This window comes from Alexandromys fortis, unplaced genomic scaffold, assembly GCF_014885135.2.
Source record: "Alexandromys fortis isolate MF-2015 unplaced genomic scaffold, M_Fortis_MF-2015_v1.1 scaffold_102, whole genome shotgun sequence".
Lineage (NCBI taxonomy): Eukaryota > Metazoa > Chordata > Mammalia > Rodentia > Cricetidae > Alexandromys > Alexandromys fortis.
This window is the reverse complement of record NW_026067984.1, coordinates 1929116-1949053: the sequence shown is the minus strand read 5'-3', so window position 1 is coordinate 1949053 and position 19938 is coordinate 1929116. Positions and strand designations below refer to the sequence as shown.

Below are 19938 nucleotides of genomic sequence, written 5' to 3'. Positions count from 1 at the left end.
TTTTCGAACTGAGTCTTTACTTCTCTATGTAAAACAGAGAACATATAATTTGTTGAATTCCCGAGGCAGCGGGTACATGGAGATGGCTTGGCACACAGTAGGATGCTGAACATGAATTTCACAGGCATATACAATCTCCAGTACTCTCTACCGATCTCCTTCCCACAAACTTTAATTTCTAGCCTGTTCTTTGTTTCCCAGAGGCTCAAGCGGGCTTGCTGTAGTGAAGTAACCTCTTTTCATGATGCAATGCTTATCTTTTTAACTTAAACCCAAAACGTGATGGGGTATCCTTTGTGGAACTAAGTGTCTGGAAAGGTTTTGCAGCCTTGCAGTCTTTCTAGACTAGCTTTGTCTATTTTTTCCCTTCCCAGGAAACTACGATTCCTTTCAATCCATATAAAGAAAGGACATCTAAGAGCCAAGTCTACATGACCCTACAGTAGGAGGGAGTCGGCACTGAAGTACAAGAGCAATCCACAGGCAGTGTGGCTTAAACAAATCATACCACAACCGAAAAGGATATACTCTAAAGATATGTTTCCACACATAGTCCTTTAAAGATTCAATCCAGATACATTTTTTTTCATCTTTTGTAGTTAAGGATAGAAATTGGGGTTTCCCCAGGATTATGTCCACATCATATAAAGCTAAAGTTCACAATTTTGGCAATCTTCTCTTAGGGGAGTATTTCCTTTGCCTCTTAGCTGGATCAGGTAACGCAGAAGACAGCGTGTCGATATCGCTAAGTGGATTTTCAGGCGATCAAATCATAATCGTTTTGTTTAATGTAAAACAACAGGGCCCGACAGAAGAAAGCGCCACCGCCAACAGCAATTAGCAGTTCGGTTTCCTAGGCATAGCAACCGGAAATCAGTTTTGCAGCTTTTGGATCTGGCTGGAGCATCTCTGCAGCTACAGAAAGCCCTGCAACCTCAGCCCAGGGCGCAGACAGAAGCGCTGTCCTCGGTGCTAAAATTCAGATGTGCAAGACTGGAGGTCTCTAAGAGGCACCAGGCTGCCCGGTTTTGAGCCGCGCTTTCTCGGCACCTCGCAGGAGCTGCCAGGGCTGTGCGGGGTGCGGGGCATTGTGCGGGGGAGGGGTGGGTGCGCGATCCCGCCGCCTGCCACGAGTCGCGCACGCGCGCCGGGGACTGCCTGCTCCTCTCTGTGACTTTCCTGTGTGTGTGTGTGTGTGTGTGTATGTGTGCGCGCGTGTGAATGTGTGTGTATGTGTGCGCGCGCGCATGTGAGAGAGGAGAGGAGAGGAGAGCTCGAAAGAGGGTGATTGTGTGAGCGCATGGGAGGGTGCTGAATATTCCCAGACACCCGGGACCACAGCGGCAGCTCAGCTGAAAACTGCATTCAGCCAGTCCTCGGGACTTCAGGAGAGGGGACAGGACGCCAGGCATCAACCAACAGCCACCAGCAAGACCCAGGATATAAGGATTCTTCTGCCTCCACTTCGTGTTTTTAGCAGCTCCTTGCTAAATTTCGATCTCAAAATGCAGAGGATCTAATTTGTTGAGGAAAACGGCAAAAGAAGGAAAAGGAGGAAAAGGGAAAAGAGGGGGTATTTTGTGGATGCTCTACTTTTCTTGGAAATGCAAAAGATTATGCATATTTCTGTCCTCCTTTCTCCTGTTTTATGGGGACTGATTTTTGGTGTCTCTTCTAACAGCATACAGATAGGTAGGTACCTTTCGCCTCTGAATTGTGCATAATGTGTTGGTAATCTTTGTTCACAGTGGGCAAATTAATTCATGTCATGTAGACTTATGTCATACCTTGACTGCATTCCAGATTTAAACTACCTAGAATATACATGATTTTCTTAGGCTGAGGCAAAAAGAAATGATTATGCCTTTGGACACAATAGAGGGAAAGATCTGCTCATTTCTGACCCCCGGACTGCGTTACTTCTGCCTTGAAGGCGTCTTGTGGTGTGCTCAGATTTTGTGGGGAATACAAACTCAAAGCTTGCAATTAAGAAGGAGAATATTTCTGGCCCTCAGACTCTCCTCCGTGCCTAGGCGCGTTGAGAACACCTTTTGGATGTCCAACCCTTGCTGCCCAACTCAGTGATTGTGTTGATCCCAGCGGGTAGCGTGAATAAAAGGCTCTAGGGTTGCTGGGTGCTAGTGGCTCCAGTCTTATCTCTCCAGGGCTCTGACATGCTTCTTTTGCTTGCTGTTTATTCTTTGCAGGGGGGCTATTTCCAAGGGGCGCCGATCAAGAATACAGTGCATTTCGGGTAGGGATGGTTCAGTTTTCCACTTCGGAGTTCAGATTGACACCCCATATCGACAATTTGGAGGTAGCCAACAGTTTCGCAGTCACCAATGCTTGTAAGTAATGAATATTCATGTATTTCCAGTGCTGCACAGGGAAAGCAAGCTACTGAATGCCAGTGTGGGATGATGTGTGAGTGTGTGTGTGTGTGTGTGCCTGTGTGTGTATTGCTGGCATTCATGTGTGGGTGGGAGTGACTGTACACGCGCGTGCGTGTGAGGGTGCAGAAAGAAGGTGGCTGTAATCTTGGGGACCCCCACTGGCCGGCAGGCAGTGGAGAGGGGGGGGAAGGCACTGAACAGTGTACCAGTGTGCGCACTAAGAAGTTGGGGGGGGGGTTGGACTCCGACCGGTCTTTCTCGGGGTGGGGTGGGGGGTTCTTGCTTGATTCTGGAGCCTCCAAAGAGACTCTCCCACCCCTTCCCTCTTCTGCGCCTATTGGCATCCTACCAACAGAGAACACGTTGTTCCCCAGGGCGCGCTGTGGAACTGTTGGACAGATCCCACGGGGGGATTGCCTTAGTCCTGTAGCCTGGCAGGGCAGCTCCGACATGCAGTCTCCGTGAGCCCCACGTCCTTCTATTGCACGGGACAAGTTGTTACAATGGTTGTGGAGTTGGGACCGGGGCTGTTACATAATGCCCACCCGAGGGGCGCGGGCACGAGGCTGACGCAGGCCCTGACTGGTTGGTGTGAGCAGGAGGGGAAGGGATGCTACGCGGATAGGGACCCAGAAGAGATGAGGATGCAGGCAGTGGGGGATGAGGGTGGTGATGGATGTCTGCCAGCTTAGGGGATACAAACCACAACCAGGTCGCCAGCAGAATGGGGATGAGGAAGGTGAGAACCAGAAGCTAGGTCTGTTCTCAGCTCACTTCAGCTCCTGCTTAAATGGAGCCCAGGGTGGCCAGATCACTTGCTGGCCGCGCGTGCTTTGTTCCAGGTTTTCAGGCTCGGGCAAAGGCGACTGGAGAATGAGCATGACTCGGAAGCGATTGCATCCGGCTGAGTTTTAAAATCTGAAGAAGTCGCAGATCAGCCATTTTAGTCTTTGCAGTTCTCAGTATCAGCCCCTGTCCTCTGCGCAGGGCCCGGGAACTCGCGGGGATGCTCTGGCAAGGTTTCCGGGCAGAATGATCCGAGCCCAGTCGCCCGGCAAGTGCGAGGTCGCCCGAGGCCGGCGGCCGGGTTCCTGCACTGAGGCAGCATCCTGCATACTCCTAGCCGCCACCATTTCCGGCCTCCAGGCTGGCAGATGTTTCCTGCCTTGATGTTCTCAGCTTCCATTCCATAGATAACAATTTGGGGAAGATTTGCAGGTGGCTTACCTCCCACTTTAACTCCCATGTAACAGGACAGAGCGGAAAATCACCAGAGGAAATGCCCAAGTCCCACAGCCGGTTACCATCCCACCCACCTCCCCCTGAGAAACCTGTCATGTATTCTGACCTTTAGCTTTGTAACACGGGGACATGAGCAGGCCAGGTCGCAACTCCCATCCCTGGATAAGTGGAAATAAAATTAAATAAATAAATAAATAAATAAATAAATAAATAAATAGTAGCTTAGGGTAATGTGATTGTAGTCATTCACATGGCCAGAATTCTAGCTTTCCTGAAGGATCAACTTATAAAGATCTCCTAAAATGTTAATATTAAAGAAAGGCACATAGCAATAGAGACAGAAACGACGGAGAAATAGATCTTGAGATAGAAATGATAGAAGGATTTGCACATAGCAGGGACGCCAGGTAGCTCAGTGGATAAAAGCGTTTTGTATTTTTGTTTTGTTTTGTTTTCATTAAGCCTGAGAACCCGAGTTTACTCCCTGGGTACCTGACACCAGAGGAGACAACTGACACCTGAAAGTTGTCTTCTGACCTCCACACGCCACCTTCCAAATATATAAGTGAATATTAAAATGTAATAGAATGTCATAGAATAACACACAATGCAACACGTGTTATTACATAGCAATTACAAAGAAACTGTTTAAATAAATGTCAAAAGCGTCCATATTTGACCTGTGGATCTACTGAAGCAAGTTGTTCGTGTTTCTTGTGAGTTGCAGTTTGGCATGCCGCTGTGTTGAGCATTTTACCTGAAAGGGTATGTACATATACATGTACATTTAACTGAAAGGGTATGTACATATACAGAGTCACAATGCGTTCTATTGCAAAGTAGGTGTGTACATAGGTTCTGAGATACTGACAAGACATTGTGAAAATAGTTAATAATCAGGAAGCTGAATATTGGTAAAATAACGAGGCAAACTTACTGGGAAAATAACAGATACATCCACAAACTAAATTAGTGTTTCTCAATTCCAACAGGTGTTAAGCCACTCTACTGGGGTTCTTTAAGGGTCAGAGATTATATAGAGTTTGTGTGGTATGTATCCTCAAGTCTAATGTTGTTAAGTGGGTTTATTTCGAGAATGAATTGAACTGAAATAAGATGCGTGATAAGAATACATACACACACATGGAACAAATGCCCGATTCTCATTTACCTACTGAATTTCATATATCTGACTGTATAGTTCTGAGAATCCAGCATACTTGTAATCACTGTTTTTGTAGATTTCTTCTTTTTCTTAAAAAAATGAAGCAAAAATTTTAAAATGTCATTTCCCAGATCATAAGACTTCTCTACCGACAGACAGATCGTTATACCGGGCACCAAAACAACATGGACGAACCAAGCAAAAAGATAGCACTGGGAAAATCTAGCACCTTGACTTTTGTGACCCCCCATGCTGTGAACTTCCTGACTGCTACATACAACTCATATGGCACCGTTACAGAAACCAAGTTCTGTAGACAGAATTTTCTAGAGTCCGCATTGACAAGTGCAGCAAGCAAAGTCAATTTACATGTTTTAAAATTTATTTTATCTCTTTAAAAATTTCAAAACCGGCAAAGGGAAATATTTTCACCATTTTTTTCTTTTTCTTCCTTTAATTCCTTCCTTTTTTTTCTTTTGCTAAAGACAATAGAAATTGTAAAATTAACCCTTTAAAGGGAAAGAAGGTAATAGGAGGAATATGTATGAAGCACAACCACACAACTTTGACTTCCACGGTTAAATAAATAGGAATCTCTGCTGTCAGATGTAGGAAGCTAAACATGATCATGTAAACCCTGCTCTGGATTTTACTTGCGTGCTGTATTTAGTCAGCTTCTTTCATAGGAAGGATGCAACAGCATTAAAAACATTGACAAATAAAATCAAAATGTCTTGTCCCCATTTCTTCAGAACCCTAAGGAGTTCTCTAATGCCAATGTGTTACAGGAATGACGCATGGCTGCTTCTGCACTTCCTTATTCTTTATCTTAGTCAATGCAAAGAGAATAACCAACATCATCGAATGCATTTGTCAAGAAAGCAAAGTGTTAGCATTTAATGGTGTCGTTTTGATGGAAGAAAGGTTCTGCTGAGAAATTGAACTGTGTTTGTGAGGTGGGTGGACTTAGTCAGGAACGGTGAGGCTGACATGGTGTTAAAGATCTAAGACTTCAAGATGGTTTGAGTTAAATGAAAGGAAGTCATCTTATTTTGATCAGGAATAGCTCTGCTGCACTCAGCTCCCACACCTTTCGGTCACAGAGGGAGAGTGGAAGAACCTGTTTGTTCCCATTGGTTTCCATGGATACCAGAGGAGATCAAGACAGATTTCCAGAAGCTGCCTGTGTTTTCTTTTTCTTTCCTTCCTCCCTTTTCCTTCCTCCCCCCTTCCTTCCATTCTTTCCTCCCCCTCCCTCCCTCCCACCCCTTCCTCTTCCTCTCTGTCACTTTCTTTCTTTTTCACACCCTTCCTTTCTTTTCCCTATGTCTTTTCTTTCCTTTTGTCTACAAGTGGTACTAAGATATTTCTTCAAATGAATGTTTAAACCGGCCTTCGCTGTAAGAAAATGCAAAGGTGAAAAGAAGGGAGAAAATTGAGATTATCCTCTGAGTAGGGGTTGGGAGGAGTGAGGTCCCTCCAAATTTATATATTTATTCATTCATTCATTCATTGATTCCTCCAGCGCCATGTCTCCAGTGCCTTCCAATGGTCAGAAAACGTGATCTAAATAGCAATTGTTCTCTGATCATTGACATCGGTGGTCCTGGAAACTCCATGCTCTTTTTAGGGAGCAGCCTCTGAGGTCTTGTCAGAGTGGATCAGTGTGCACAGAAAGGGACTTCAGCAATTCTCCACAAACAATTCATCGTGATAGCAGAAAATCTCAATGTAGAGGAAATAATAAGTTGATATTGTTGTTTCTATAGCTAACAAAGCCAACAAGGATTTTTAGGAAAGATTGAACATTCAATTCAGCACAATTTAGCCATATTTAATGTGGCAATAATTAGAAAAACATTAAAAGAGAAACTTTCTAAATAGGTTATACACATGAGTATCCTATCTCCCAGGGTTTGGGGATTAAGGAGTAAATATTAAATTAGCACATAATAATCTGTTTATCTTAATGAATGATTATGGTAAATAAGCATTTGTATAGCTAACAATAATTTAAGAATTTTATATTTTAATTCTATAAAGAGGCATACATTTTTTAAAAAATACAAAATCACCTTCAAAGAAATAGCAATTGAAATTTTACTTTTTCTCTAAGCCAGCAGATGGAGATGTTGGAGAAAAGATTGTTCTCCACAGACCTGCTGCACACACACACTGAATACCTTCCAAGACCCCAGAGATGAATCTGTTTAGAGAAACAGAAAAAGATGTAAACAAAATAGAATTGGGAATAATTAACTAAAATACTGTGTTCAGAAACAGCATTCACTGCCTGCTTTAAGAAATAGATTGCTTTGGAGTTTATTTTTTAAAAAGAAAATTTTGTATATTTTTGTAAAGTTGATTCACAAAAACACTTAGAAATTGCTTAAATTAGAAAATCTCCTAAAAGAAAGAACTCTAAAATTATTTTACGTGTACCTACGCACATGTGTGAATGCATGCACATACGTGTGTGTGTGTGTGTGTGTGTGTGAGAGAGAGAGAGAGAGAGAGAGAGAGAGAGAGAGAGAGAGAGAGAGAGATTTTAAGCCTTAACTTTACAGATATTGGTTCTGAGATGTCTTTTCTATCACCGGATTTTAATACTGCATTATTGAGATTGCATATCTGTGTTTATTAAATTGTTTAATGTTTGCTAGCCTTTAATACATTATACCTAGAAGGAATCCTGTGTGTTTGGGGCATTGTGTATATATATATAATTTTAATTGTAGGATGCACATAGTAATTAGCTACTCAGACAATCACATTTATCTATTTTCCTTGAGAAATATACTAAAAACAGCATTATTAAATTTAATATGAAACATTTTAAAGAAACCAGAACTAACTTGGATGCTGTTATGGGAAGAAATTGCACAGCTCCCTAGGCCTAGATGTAGGGGGGAGGGCCTTGGACTTCCCACAGGGCAGGGTTCCCTGCCCTCTAGCAAGCAGGGTGGGAGAGGGAGGAGGAGGGGTGGGGGAGCAGGAGGGGATTGGGAGGAGGGAAGGAAATGTAAATAATTGAATGGAAAAATAAAAATTAAAAAAAGAAATAAAATTGAATGAATAAAAGAAAAAAAGAAATTATGGTATGAATAAAATGAACATAAACTAGGAAGAACACATTACTGATCTTTTAAATACTATTTTATCCAACTAAAACATTAGATGAAAGAAGTAGCCTATTTATATCAGAATAATTAATTTATTGTTGAATTGCTGGTGTTGAAACTTTTGTACTTTGCTTATCAAAGGAATTTCCAGAAATAAGATTGTAATTGATCAAAATAGATGTATTTTGGGCTGACAGAAAGCAAATATGTAAAAAAAAAAAATCATGGCATGAAATTGTATCATGCATCTGTGTCGATTCCCGTTTGATTCCTAGCTGCTTCAGTCTGCTGACTCAAGACTCAGAGAGCTTTTCTGTTTCCCAGCTAGCCTGTAAAGGGCCAGGTCACTGCGCTGGGACATTGGGACGCCTGGATGCTGATCCATTCAGCTCTCTGGTCCTCTTGGCTTCCAGGGAACAAGAAGCCCTCCCAGCTTCCTAACTACCTGTAGTCTTGACAGCTATAAGGGCAAGAGCAGCTCTCGGCTAATTGGTTCAGTGTTTCAGACACCGTAAGAAAGCTCAGCAGACACAGCTAATCGAAGGGTACTTTCTATAAGGAGCATTGACTCTAAATTAACATCAGGAACTATTCTTGTTTTCTCTCCCTCTCTCTTCTTTTAATCTCGTATTAGAGTTGAACATTGACTGGGGTTTACAGGTCTCTCGATAAATGTTTTTCTGGCTCTACTGAAGATTCTATGAATTCAGTTGAAAAATTAAAGATCTTTTACTAGCAATATTTAGGTAAAATTTCTGAGATTATCTCCAGGGAGTTTAATAATTATCAAACCTCTTATAAAATTGTTTCCCTTTCATGAAATGAGAACATGAGAATTTTGAGCTCAAAGTTAATATTTCAAAAGTGATTATAATTTAAGTTTCATGTAAATGGAAAGGTTTTTTTGAAGCAGGGTTTACCAATTTCCAAGAAAATGGATGCTATTCTTACATTATCTTAGTAACTCTTTCTCCAATAATATCTATGCTATTACACAGAATAATTTTTGTGTTCTTTCTTTTAGTGAAAAAATTAAGTTAAATGTCCAGAATTAAAAATTTGTACCATTTAGAAAACATCTAGAAATCATTATGGGAATAATTTCTTGTTTTAGACCAATTACTCTATTTGCAATGTGTGTGTGTGTGTGTGTGTGTGTGTGTGTGTGTGTGTGTGTGTGTACCTGTGTGGGTATATTGTGGTCACTTTCTGGACATGACTTTTTGTTTTCTTTGTGCATTATATAGTTTATATTTGAGTTAGCTTCTAGTAATTTGATTTTTCTTATTTTATTTATATTGATATTTCTTTCGGGTATATTAACTTACTGTTGTATTTCATTTTTCACATTAGCATATTAATTACACAAACAATCTAAAGTGTTTACTTCTAATTTACAGATTAAACCTAAGGGCTGTTTTACAATTTAGTATGATAAAATTTATAATTGTCTCCAGGTGAGTAGAACCACTACCGCTGGGAAAAACTAGGTAATTTTTAAAAGAGATTTAAAGGTAAAATTTCTGTTAAGATATTTTAATGTTTCTATACCTTGAAATCTAAAAATATGTCATCTCTCTGTCAAAACAATGCATATTTTTATTATTTTTACTCTTTGGAGTCTTCTTCAGAAACTTACTTTTTAGTCTTTTGCAATCTATTTAGCCCTACACGTCATTAGCTTCTTTGTTCTCTGTAGTTATTTCAATATTCAAAATACGAGCACAAATTATGTAGGACTGAGGCATATTCTAAAGTTGTGTCTGCCTGATGTGATGTTAAAAGGGCACCTTCGTGTTACGGTGTTTTCCCCCTCTTCGTTAAGATTGCTTTCAAATGTGTGGCACTTCTTTTGTGGGTCTCTGATACTGTTACTATTATGAAAATCTCAGCAAGCCTCAGAAAATATCCCTGTACTATAAATATTTAGTCTAATCCTTCTAAATACTCAGATTTTACTGATTGATACAAGACAAGTAGGTTTAAACAACCCAAAAGCTACCTATTGGTATAAATAATATATATATATTTCTTATGTAATTTTTCACTTACATAAACAAATAAAGAATAAATCATTCATTTCCATGTTCAGCATGGATGTTTGGGTAATATAATTTGATATAACAAAAGAAGTTTTTTAGCCCAATTATTTTTTATGACTGAATTAACTCTTTGCCAGAGTTCTCTTTCTGACTTAGTATCCATTCAGGTTCCTCTAGTGCTACTTCCATTGTGGCAGGGACAACATCAACCGTGTGATTATATAGATTTCATTTCTTATAGGTGAGTAGTATAGTCAGGATGAAACAATATTTCTTCTGACGTATATTACAAATACCAGATTAAAAGTGCAGGAACGTAGATCACAAAGAGAAAGGAGACAAACCTCAGTGCACCAGAACTTGGTTCCCAGGCAGGGCTGTAGGGATGAAGTCTCTGCGTCTCTTCCTTCCCTCCCTCTGTGGTTACTTTAATCCTTACTTTGATTTGATGTGTGTTTCACTTGGGACTTTTCCATGATGAATCATCTGTACTGGCCTTGAACTTCTCCAAAAGTGTGAATTATGATTGCAATACTAATTTTGATATGATACAGTAATGACCTACTATGTCCAGAGAGAATATAAGGCAATGGAGGGAGTGGTTATACCTCTTCAGTAAAACACGATGCGAGGTGCTTTATTATCCTTGGATGGGAAAAAATGTCCTTGAAAATTGGAGATACCATAGCAACAGGAAAGTTTTTATCATATCTTAGGCAATGTGGCATCATGGGCTTGTCAGATGCAGCCATTCCACAGCTGGTTGATAAATGACAGTGGGGTTTATCTCAAAAGAACCAGAAACAGTCTAAATTTCAGTTTATGTTGACACTAATGAGGTAGTTCTGTTTATTAACATTCGCACATTCACTGAGCAACAATCTAACTATTAAACAAAGATATTTTAAATTATAAATATTTACAAAATTTAACAATGAAAATGCTTAAATGGAAACTTATTTTAAATCATTTTTTTAAAACTTAGAATCCTAACGTCTAAGAATGTTTTTAAAAATTGCTAAGAATGTTTTTAAAAATTGCTAATAATTCTACAAGATTTTGAGTCATTAAAATTATTATTTTATAGGAGTCACTGTCTTGATAATAAGGCTAGGCTGGCCTCAAATTTGACATCCTCCTGCCTCAGCCTCCGAAGTAGTAGGATTAAGATGATTTTCCACTGCTACAAAACCAACTTTGAGAAAACTTTTTGAAGGAGAGTTTTTAGGAGAATAGAATAAATAATTTCATTATGAAAAATAAGATTACACTATAGGGAGAATTTGGTGACTCTGCAGACATTGTTAAATAGAATTTCCCAGGGGTAATTTGAAACAATGTAGACATAATCATCAAGAGTTTTGTGTCTGTTATTTTCTGGGAATTACATGTATTTAATGGGGCTATTTGTTTGCAGTAATCCAAATATCACAGAGATAGTTTCTATAATAGCACTTCCTTTGTATGTGAGTCTGGTACGGAAAAGTGGTGTGTTTAGAGATATGTTCATGTGTGCATGTGTGTGAGAGAGTGTGTGTCAGAGAGACAGCTTCACTAGCTGTTCTTGATAAACACATTTTTGTTATATCCCAATTTTTCTTCACGGACATTATCTTCTTCCTGTGGAATGTATTTGACATTTTGTGAAATGATAAATTCCAGTATTTTAATTTATGTGAACGATGATGACTGCTTTATAGCCTCTTAGTTATTTCAAAATACATAATTTAACTCATCCTTTTTCAGAGTTTTATTATTTAGTTTATGTCTTTACAGATACTTTACATAGAGAATATTTTAGGATTATAAACTACAATTCAAGAATTATCAAGAAAGCATATTATTTTAATTATTTGCAAGAAAAGTTCATAAGATCTTGAGGTTTCTATCTGAGAAGTAAGTCAAGGGTAACATTTTTTTTTTTGGTTTTTTCGAGACAGGGTTTCCCTGTGGCTTTGGAGCCTGTCCTGGCACTAGCTCTGTAGACCACGTTGGTCTCGAACTCACAGAGATCCACCTGCCTCTGCCTCCCGAGTGCTGGGATTAAAGGCGTGCGCCACCACCGCCCGGCCAAGGGTAACATCTTAAAGAAAAATGTGAAAGGGTTTCTTCCATGATAATTAAAAAATAAACACTAGTTTGTTTACCTCACAACCTAAGCTACACTTGGAACTGCATTCTTGTTCTGTGCCTGGGGACGGCCACTGACAAGTTGCTTGATGGTGTCTCAGTTTCCATTTCTGTAAAATGAGAGCACTCATTACAGGACTGCTTTGAAGATTCATTCAAAAACCTCAAGGGCTGAATTTGTTCTAAAATATACACAAAATAGTAAACTTTTATTATTATTTCCTAGAGTGAATATCTTTGATGCTCACTTGCTAAGTAGAAACACGAAATGTATTGATATCTTTTCGTACAGCTTGGATACACAAGCAGAACAAATGCTATTTGGTGTCAATGAGAAATAAGAATATCAACCCCAGGAACCACTTCAAATAAAGGGCAGATTACTATCAGATGAGAGAGAGCACAAATTAGAGTTGTTGACACTGAGTAGGATTGTACCCATCCCTATATTATATATTGCACAGCAGAATATTAAAAACCCATATTCTTGGTGTATATCATAAGATTAAGATGTCTCAACCCTTAAATTAATTACATTAAAATTGTTTAAATGAAATGCAGTTTGAAGAGTCAAAGTCTTTGAATTCAGGCAAAACCAGACGAGTGCAATTAGCAGTTTCATAGTGTAATACATGACATTTATTCTGTGTAAGATAACGTTCAATTCCATTGTCATACCTGATAATACTATTAGGGATATTCAGGGATAAAATAAATATCCAGTTGAATTTGTTACAAATATGAGTTCATTTTATCAAAAGCAAAGATTATTTATTTATTTTTTAACATTGTAAGAAAACTGGTGACTATGTACATTCTGGAAAGTTTTGGCATGTCCGTCACCCGCGTCTCTCTTTATGGTTCAAAAGATATGTAAAAAGAGCTGAAAATCGTGTATAATTTAAAATGTAAGTTGGCACCATTCACTTACCTTCCATCATTAGCGCATTTAAGGACCAAAGATGAAAGAACTTTGCAGTAGACACAAGCCAGGTTCATTTTGAGCTCTCCCAGGAACACACAATCTGTAGGTTTGCTGATGACTAGTGAGTCCTTTGTCATGTTCTTTTGGCCTCAGAGATTAGTGAATTCTATCTGCGTAGATATGTGGAATGCTTATAAATAATCCAGATAACTACTGGAGTTGAAATTACTTGCTTCTGGGAACAGACACTACCTCTTTCACTGTGATGTTTCTTTATGCTACAGGAAGCAGTTATATCACTATAACGACTATAACGTAGCATAGCCAGAATCCGGGGTACATTTACTCCATTAAGACCAATCCATATATTTAAAAGAAAAGTCATAATTCATGACTCTTGAGACTGGGGCAGAATGCAGGGCATAGAGGAGGGGCCAGTCTACAGAGTGCAGAGCCGATCTTTTGTATGTGCACAGAATGTTATTACAGAACTTGTCTGTTTTTCTTCGTCAAATGTTTTGTGGAAATCTGTTCTACACTGCTTATTTCACTTATATCAAAAGTTACAAAAAAAAAGATAAGGCTCATACATTGGGAATTACTGATGGTTCACGGTCTCTATGGCAACAGAAGATAATAATTAATCTAGTCAACCAGACAGTCTTATTACATTAGAAGGTACAGTTATTTTTCTAAATCACTTAGAATTTTTTGTTGTACCTTGGATCTAGATTTGAATCAAAGTATTTTAAAAGTAGAAGTGATAACTGCCAAATCTCTGAATAAAACAAACATGATTTTGAAGGGGAAAAGTTTTAAGTACTGACTTAGACTATATCATTGAAAAAGGATGTCAAGATGGAAATACCACTGTTGATAATTGCAATGTTAATTGCAGATCTATAAAAAATACTTGAAACAATTTTTATTTACTTTTGTATTTTTCTTTTCCTTTGATTGCCACAATCACTTCAATACATTTTGAACCGATATAAACTTGTTTGCTAGTCTTTAGATAAATGAGTGTAAATGAATTTTGATCTTTATAACCTACTAGTTTATTTTGGTGCTGAAAAAGAACTATAAGTTTTGCAATGATGAGATTTGTAGAATGTTTTCAAAGGCACTGATGTGGGTAGCTACTCTGAATAAACTAAGAATCACAAGCACCTTACCACCATATCTTTAGATTAAAGCAAATCATGCAATCTAAACATTGACTAGACAACAGTTTGAAAACGTCTGGTATACAAACCATGATCATCTAAAAAATTAATGCAGTCTTTATGTAGAAAAAACATAAAATGAAACAAAGGCATTAGTTAAAATGAAATGCTGGTGTTTTGGCAAGATAAATTTAAGCTATACAGTAATTTTGAATTTTGACATTATAGGCATTTACAGCAAGGCTTGTAGAATATGAAAGACATGAGAAGAACTGAAGATACATAGTGTATTCTTGCCATTACAGGATGGCCGCACTCATAAATTCCTAGCTGTGGTTGTCTTCTAGGGGAAGGATGATCAAATTCTTTAAAGTTATGGCCTCTGGTCTGCCAAACACACTGTGGTGGTTGTACTCATACCCATGAGGGTAAGGGTAATACAGACTTGACTCTGTGAGGGAAAGAAGGAGAGAATTTAAATGAAGCTGAGGGGAAGTGGCCCTGAAAAGCAGTGCAAACTGAAATGTCTAGCCCCCATGGGAAAAAAAGACAGGTGGAGTTTGTGAGGAATTGAGGGAGGAGGGGAGAATATGATCAAAGCATATGTATGTATATATGAAATGCGCAAAGAATTATTACAAATATGCTGAAAATTATGTTCAAAGTTACTCATGCATAATTTTAGAGCACTACAAAAGGGACGTAGTCATACTGATTCTTCCATCCATCCCACCCTCTTGTCCGAGGTAATCACTATCAGAAGCTTCTAGACATAGGAAAATATTGTACAGCGTTCTTAATTTGATCACCTTTTGCTCGACATATGTCAGAGCTCTTCTTCAGTAGCACAGCTTGTTGCCCTGTACTTACTGCTCAGAGTGATGCTAGTCATTCTATGTTTTGTTGATGAATCTTCTTCTTTTCCTGCCGAGTTTGAAAGACATTGCTTATGTGTGCTGAGAGGAGAACTCAGAGTCTTGAGTATGGTGAGCCTATGCCAATCACCAACCTATGTTCTCTTTCCCCCCTGTCTATTTTAATTATCTGCAGAGAGAATTGCAAGCATTTATGAGCACAAAAAATTGTAGGCAAATAGGATTAGCATTAGCATTTTGCTAGTTTTTAAAATAAGACATCAATGTATAACCCTACCTACAATGTATAGAGGTTTCTCTTTCTACTTTCTGCCTTTTTGTATTTTAGACAAACCTCTTAAAATGCTGCCTTTGCTGTTTCTTTACATAATTTTTATTGATTTTATTGAGCTATACATTTTTCTCTGCTCCTCTTCCTTTCTCTCTCCTCCCCTTCAACTCTCTCCCATGGTCCCCATGCTCCCAATTTACATAGGAGATCTTGTCTTTACATAATTTTAAGACAGGAAGGTTCCATTTGCACTTCTCCGTGTGTGTGTATGTGTGTTTGTCTATAAAGTATGCACATCTCTTAACACAGTGTTGTTTAGTGTATGCTTGAATTGTGGTGTCCATTTATTATATTAGATACATTAAAGTAAAATACACTTCCACCTTTGAGGTCCTTTTATTTAGTTCTCTGTCTTTTAAATCCTCTCATAAATCATTATTTTAGTTTACATTTTATGAGTATATTCATTTTAAATTGTACATATTAGAATTTAGAAATTGTTCTATTGTCTATGGACTTACTGCTTTGCTTAGAAAGAATTTTCCCACTTGTAGCTGTGTAAAGAGATAAAGCTGCCTTTACTTTTATTTCATATCTACCACATTTGGATTTTTTATTGAAAACAAATCATTTTTTAATTTATTTGTTTTGCATAGAGAACAAAAGAACCCAGCTTCATTGTTCCTCAAAAGGTTAGACAGTTGTCATGTATATAAAAATTCCATTTTAATGTTTTGACTTGAAATCTGTCAGATTTTCTTCTTAATTAAGTAATTTCCCAAACAGTTAAAAGCAAAGAAAATTCGAATTGAGAGATAAACAAGATCATAGTCTATTACAGTCAAAGGAATGTAAAGTTATGCAAGATATTTGTTTCCCAAGGAGTGCAGTTATCATAAATTGGGCTTTTATGTTGCAAGGTCTCAGATCAATAAAAGAGTCTGTCACATTTTGAACATTAGTTGAGCCCAGAGGGATAAACAGAAGATTTTATTATGTTTTTTGGCTCATGTCACAGAGCCATTACCACTTAAATGGGCTCTTGGTTTTGCATATTCCCTAACCCGTATCAAGTTTAAGTAATGGGCTGTGATTATGACTTGGTTTCTGAGCATCACTTTGAAGTTAATTCAGTGTAGCAATCTGCATGTGCTCACAATATAATATTTAAAGAGCACAGTCCATATGTGACAAATGATTGGAAATGATCTCGGAAACTCATGGCTTCATCCGCTAATATGAAGTTTGCTGTCTCTCTTGTCTTGAAACCACTGCTCTCTAAAATATTCCAATAAGAAACTATAGATTGATGCCGGGCGGTTGTGGCGCATGCCTTTAATCCCAGCACTCGGGAGGCAGAGGCAGGTGGATCTCTGTGAGTTTGAGACCAGCCTGGTCTACAACAGCTAGTTCCAGGACAGGAACCAAAAAAGCTACGGAGAAACCCTGTCTCAAAAAATTAAAAAAAAAAGAAAGAAAGAAAGAAACTGTAGATTGGAGAAATGGAAACACTAAAGAAATTCTAAACTCCTACGTGTAGCAGTAAAAGTCTTCAGCCTATATTATGGTGCCTGCCAAGAATGTAGTTTGGGTACAGTATCAGGAAAACCTATAAATCCTTAACTGCTTTGTTTTATGGAACTAAATTTTAAAAAGTTTAGTCAGCTGACTTTTCTATCTCCTTTGTATTCATTGTTGACTATCTATGCACAGCTTGCATGTATCTTTGCAGTAGTTTCTTTATAGGGTTATTGAGGTGGAAGATATTGCAAGGGGCTAACATTTCCCAGGACAACCTCAATCTCTATATTTTGATTTAGTGTTTCTGTCCAGTACTGTAATAGCTGTATGTATTGCAGCTGAATTATGTTGGGCTGCCTAACCTGCTGCCGCCCTTCTGATCGGCACGTGTGGATGCTGAGGACGGGACTGAATAATGCTGCTGCTATTTTACCTTATTATTTCTGCTTTGATGAATGCCCACTTCCAAGTTATGACTCCTGGCCCAACAAACTCTCCTCCCTTTCCAACCCAGCAATGATCCAGAAGGGGGAGTCCTGCTGCCTTTTAAATATATTGTGTGATTTCTTTTAAGAATAAAAAAGAATTTTTAATTGTTTTTGTACAACAGTATTTATGGAGGAAGTGTTTCTCATAATTAGTATATAAATAAAACCATCTTAAAGTATAAAAACCTGTAGAAACTGTTAGGAAGAACAGAGCCTTCATTTTGTTCCTGTTTTCTATCTGTTTTTAGAGACAGGGTCTTACTACATAGCTCAGGCTGGCCTGGAACTTGCTGTGAATCTCTGGCTTGCCTAGAGCTCCCAATGCTCTATTCTTATCCTCTGAAGACCTGGTATTTATTATACATGTGTGACTGCATGTGACAGGTTACCATGGCTTTGTAAGTGGTGTATTCCTGTGTTCACCAATCCTGTTGTAGCTGGGAAGATGCTGTTGTCGTAGAGCTGTGCACCACCTCTGGCTTGTATGTTTTCTGTCTATTCCCTTCCCCACATAGACCCCGAGGCTTAAGGGAAGGAGTTTGACATTGACATCTTTTTCAGGGTGTGCAGTCCAAATTCTCTCCTTCTTTGTATATTGTGCATTTGTGGGTCTCTGTGTTAATTACTATCTATTGCAAAGGCTTCTCTGATGAGGGGTGATCAATGTAATGATCTGTGGGTTGAGCAAGATGCCATTGTAAGTAGTAATGCAAATAACACAGAAAGCAACAACGGAACCTTAAAACAGGGAAAGAGATAGTCAAGAAAAATCTGAAAAATAACACAGGATGTTTTTGGCATCGCTCATTGTCATTCTCATTTCATTATTTTGGTATCATTACTTTGGTTGGTTATTTTTCTTACTTTTTTTTTGCAATAGTTCTATAACATCATGTGTTCACTACTTTTGATCTTTGCTACCTCGTTGTGTTGGGAGACTATGTTGGCAGCATTTTCTCATCGTGTGTGTGTTTGTATATGATATATGTGGGTATGATATTTTTTATTTGGGATATGACTTCTGAATTTCCCATGTAAAGATACCTATGAGTTTTATTTCTAGCATTTCGGTTCTAAAATTAAGACAGATTAAATCGTTGTGGGTTATTTCACAGGTACTGGAGCAATGAGGAAATGAAAATACTCAATAGCAAATATGAACAATTGTTGAAGAAAACAAAGTCAAGATTTACACTAATAAGTTACTTATCTTCTGATTATCTTAATTGTCTTATTCTTGGCCTTGGTGATGAGGCAGAGTATCTTTCAGTTCAGACATTCTAAGTGCAAAGGGGTAATAGTCACATAAATGATACTTCATTGTTTATGAGAAAGTAGTACAGTTTATCAAATAATTATTTTTCTGATGGCATTCAGAGGGGTTTATTGGTATGTATCGAAATTCTAGAGCTATGGGTGAGATCAGGGCTTTTGTGTAACTGTTGAGAGAAGTCTAATGCTTGTTCTCCAACAGCTTCCTGTAGTTGAGTCTCATTTAAAATCACTGACTTAGGTAACAGTGAATAACCCCTTAGGGGAAACAGCTTCGCACGAGTTTCTGGCTGTATGTTCATTCACAGTTAGTAGAGAGAACTGTTTTTGGTTTTGACAGCAAATACCTAATTATATATACATAGTTTGTTCTTATCCTGGTGTGGTGGCACGTGCCTTTAATCCCAGCACTTACGAAGCAGGTGGATCCCTGAATTTCAGGACAGTCAGGACACCTGGGTTACATAAAGAAGCTTTGTCTCAAACAGCTCCATGGAAAAAGCAGACATAGTTGATTCTTGAAAGCATGTTCCAAATTCCCTATAACAAAGGGCTGAAGGTAAGCGACCTCAGTCATGTATAACTTGTTTTAGGCACAGGCCTTCTTGTGCTCGGCAGAACTCCAGAGAGCTTGAGAACTATGTTTGAGCATCACATCAAAAAGCAAAATCTCTACACAAGTGTATCAGCTATCAAGAAGAATGGTATCCAATAGGGTTCCAAAGTGGTGCTTGTTTGGATGGGAGAGCTCAGAGACAAAAGTAGAGTGTTCCTTGTTCAGCGGGTAACATCTGGGTGGCAACTCACTACCCTCTGATTCTATCTGCTAACAGCCACAGGTGTGCTTATAAGCACTGATTTGCTGGCTTCAGGTAAATTTCATGTGCAGAGATTCACAAGTACAGGATCTGTAATAAGAAAGATAGAGTGCATTTGATTTGAGCCACATTTGTCCGTGCCGATATTGTTATTTTAGTAATCTGATGGTGCTTGAATTCTTTTATCTCACTTTGAACGGTTTACAGTTTCCAAGGCTGGAAAAGCACCTTGAATTGGAAAGGATTTGAGTATGAATCTGTCTTTAAAATCCGATGGAATGGAAGGGAAATGAAAATGCGTGTTCTTGCAAATTCAAATTTAACCCAGACAGCTGAAGGACTGCGCATTTTATTAAATTCTAAATTTCTTTAATGAATGTCCTGCATGTGAGAAAGGTCTAGATCACAAACATTAAGGTCCTCTGGAAAATAAGCAATGCGACTTGAGTTTTTTTTTTCTGTCTTTTCTACTTTCCCTGTGCATCTCCTTTCTAGAAAAGTCAGACAG

General features: G+C 38.5%; 1 protein-coding gene across 8 annotated transcripts in view; it reads left to right on the top strand.

The window, feature by feature from the left end:
* Nucleotides 1-1146: 1146 nt before the first annotated feature.
* Gria2 (glutamate ionotropic receptor AMPA type subunit 2) overlaps nt 1147-19938 on the top strand; it is a 122049-nt gene continuing 103257 nt past the window's right edge. For all 8 annotated transcript variants that reach the window (XR_007594722.1, XM_050158737.1, XM_050158736.1 and 5 more), the window contains exons 1-2: nt 1147-1692; nt 2208-2348. Coding sequence is in view for 7 of the 8 variants with exons in the window: in XM_050158737.1 (XP_050014694.1) it covers nt 1605-1692; nt 2208-2348 (229 nt within the window). In the remaining variant the exon portion in view is untranslated. The remainder of the gene's footprint in view (nt 1693-2207; nt 2349-19938) is intronic.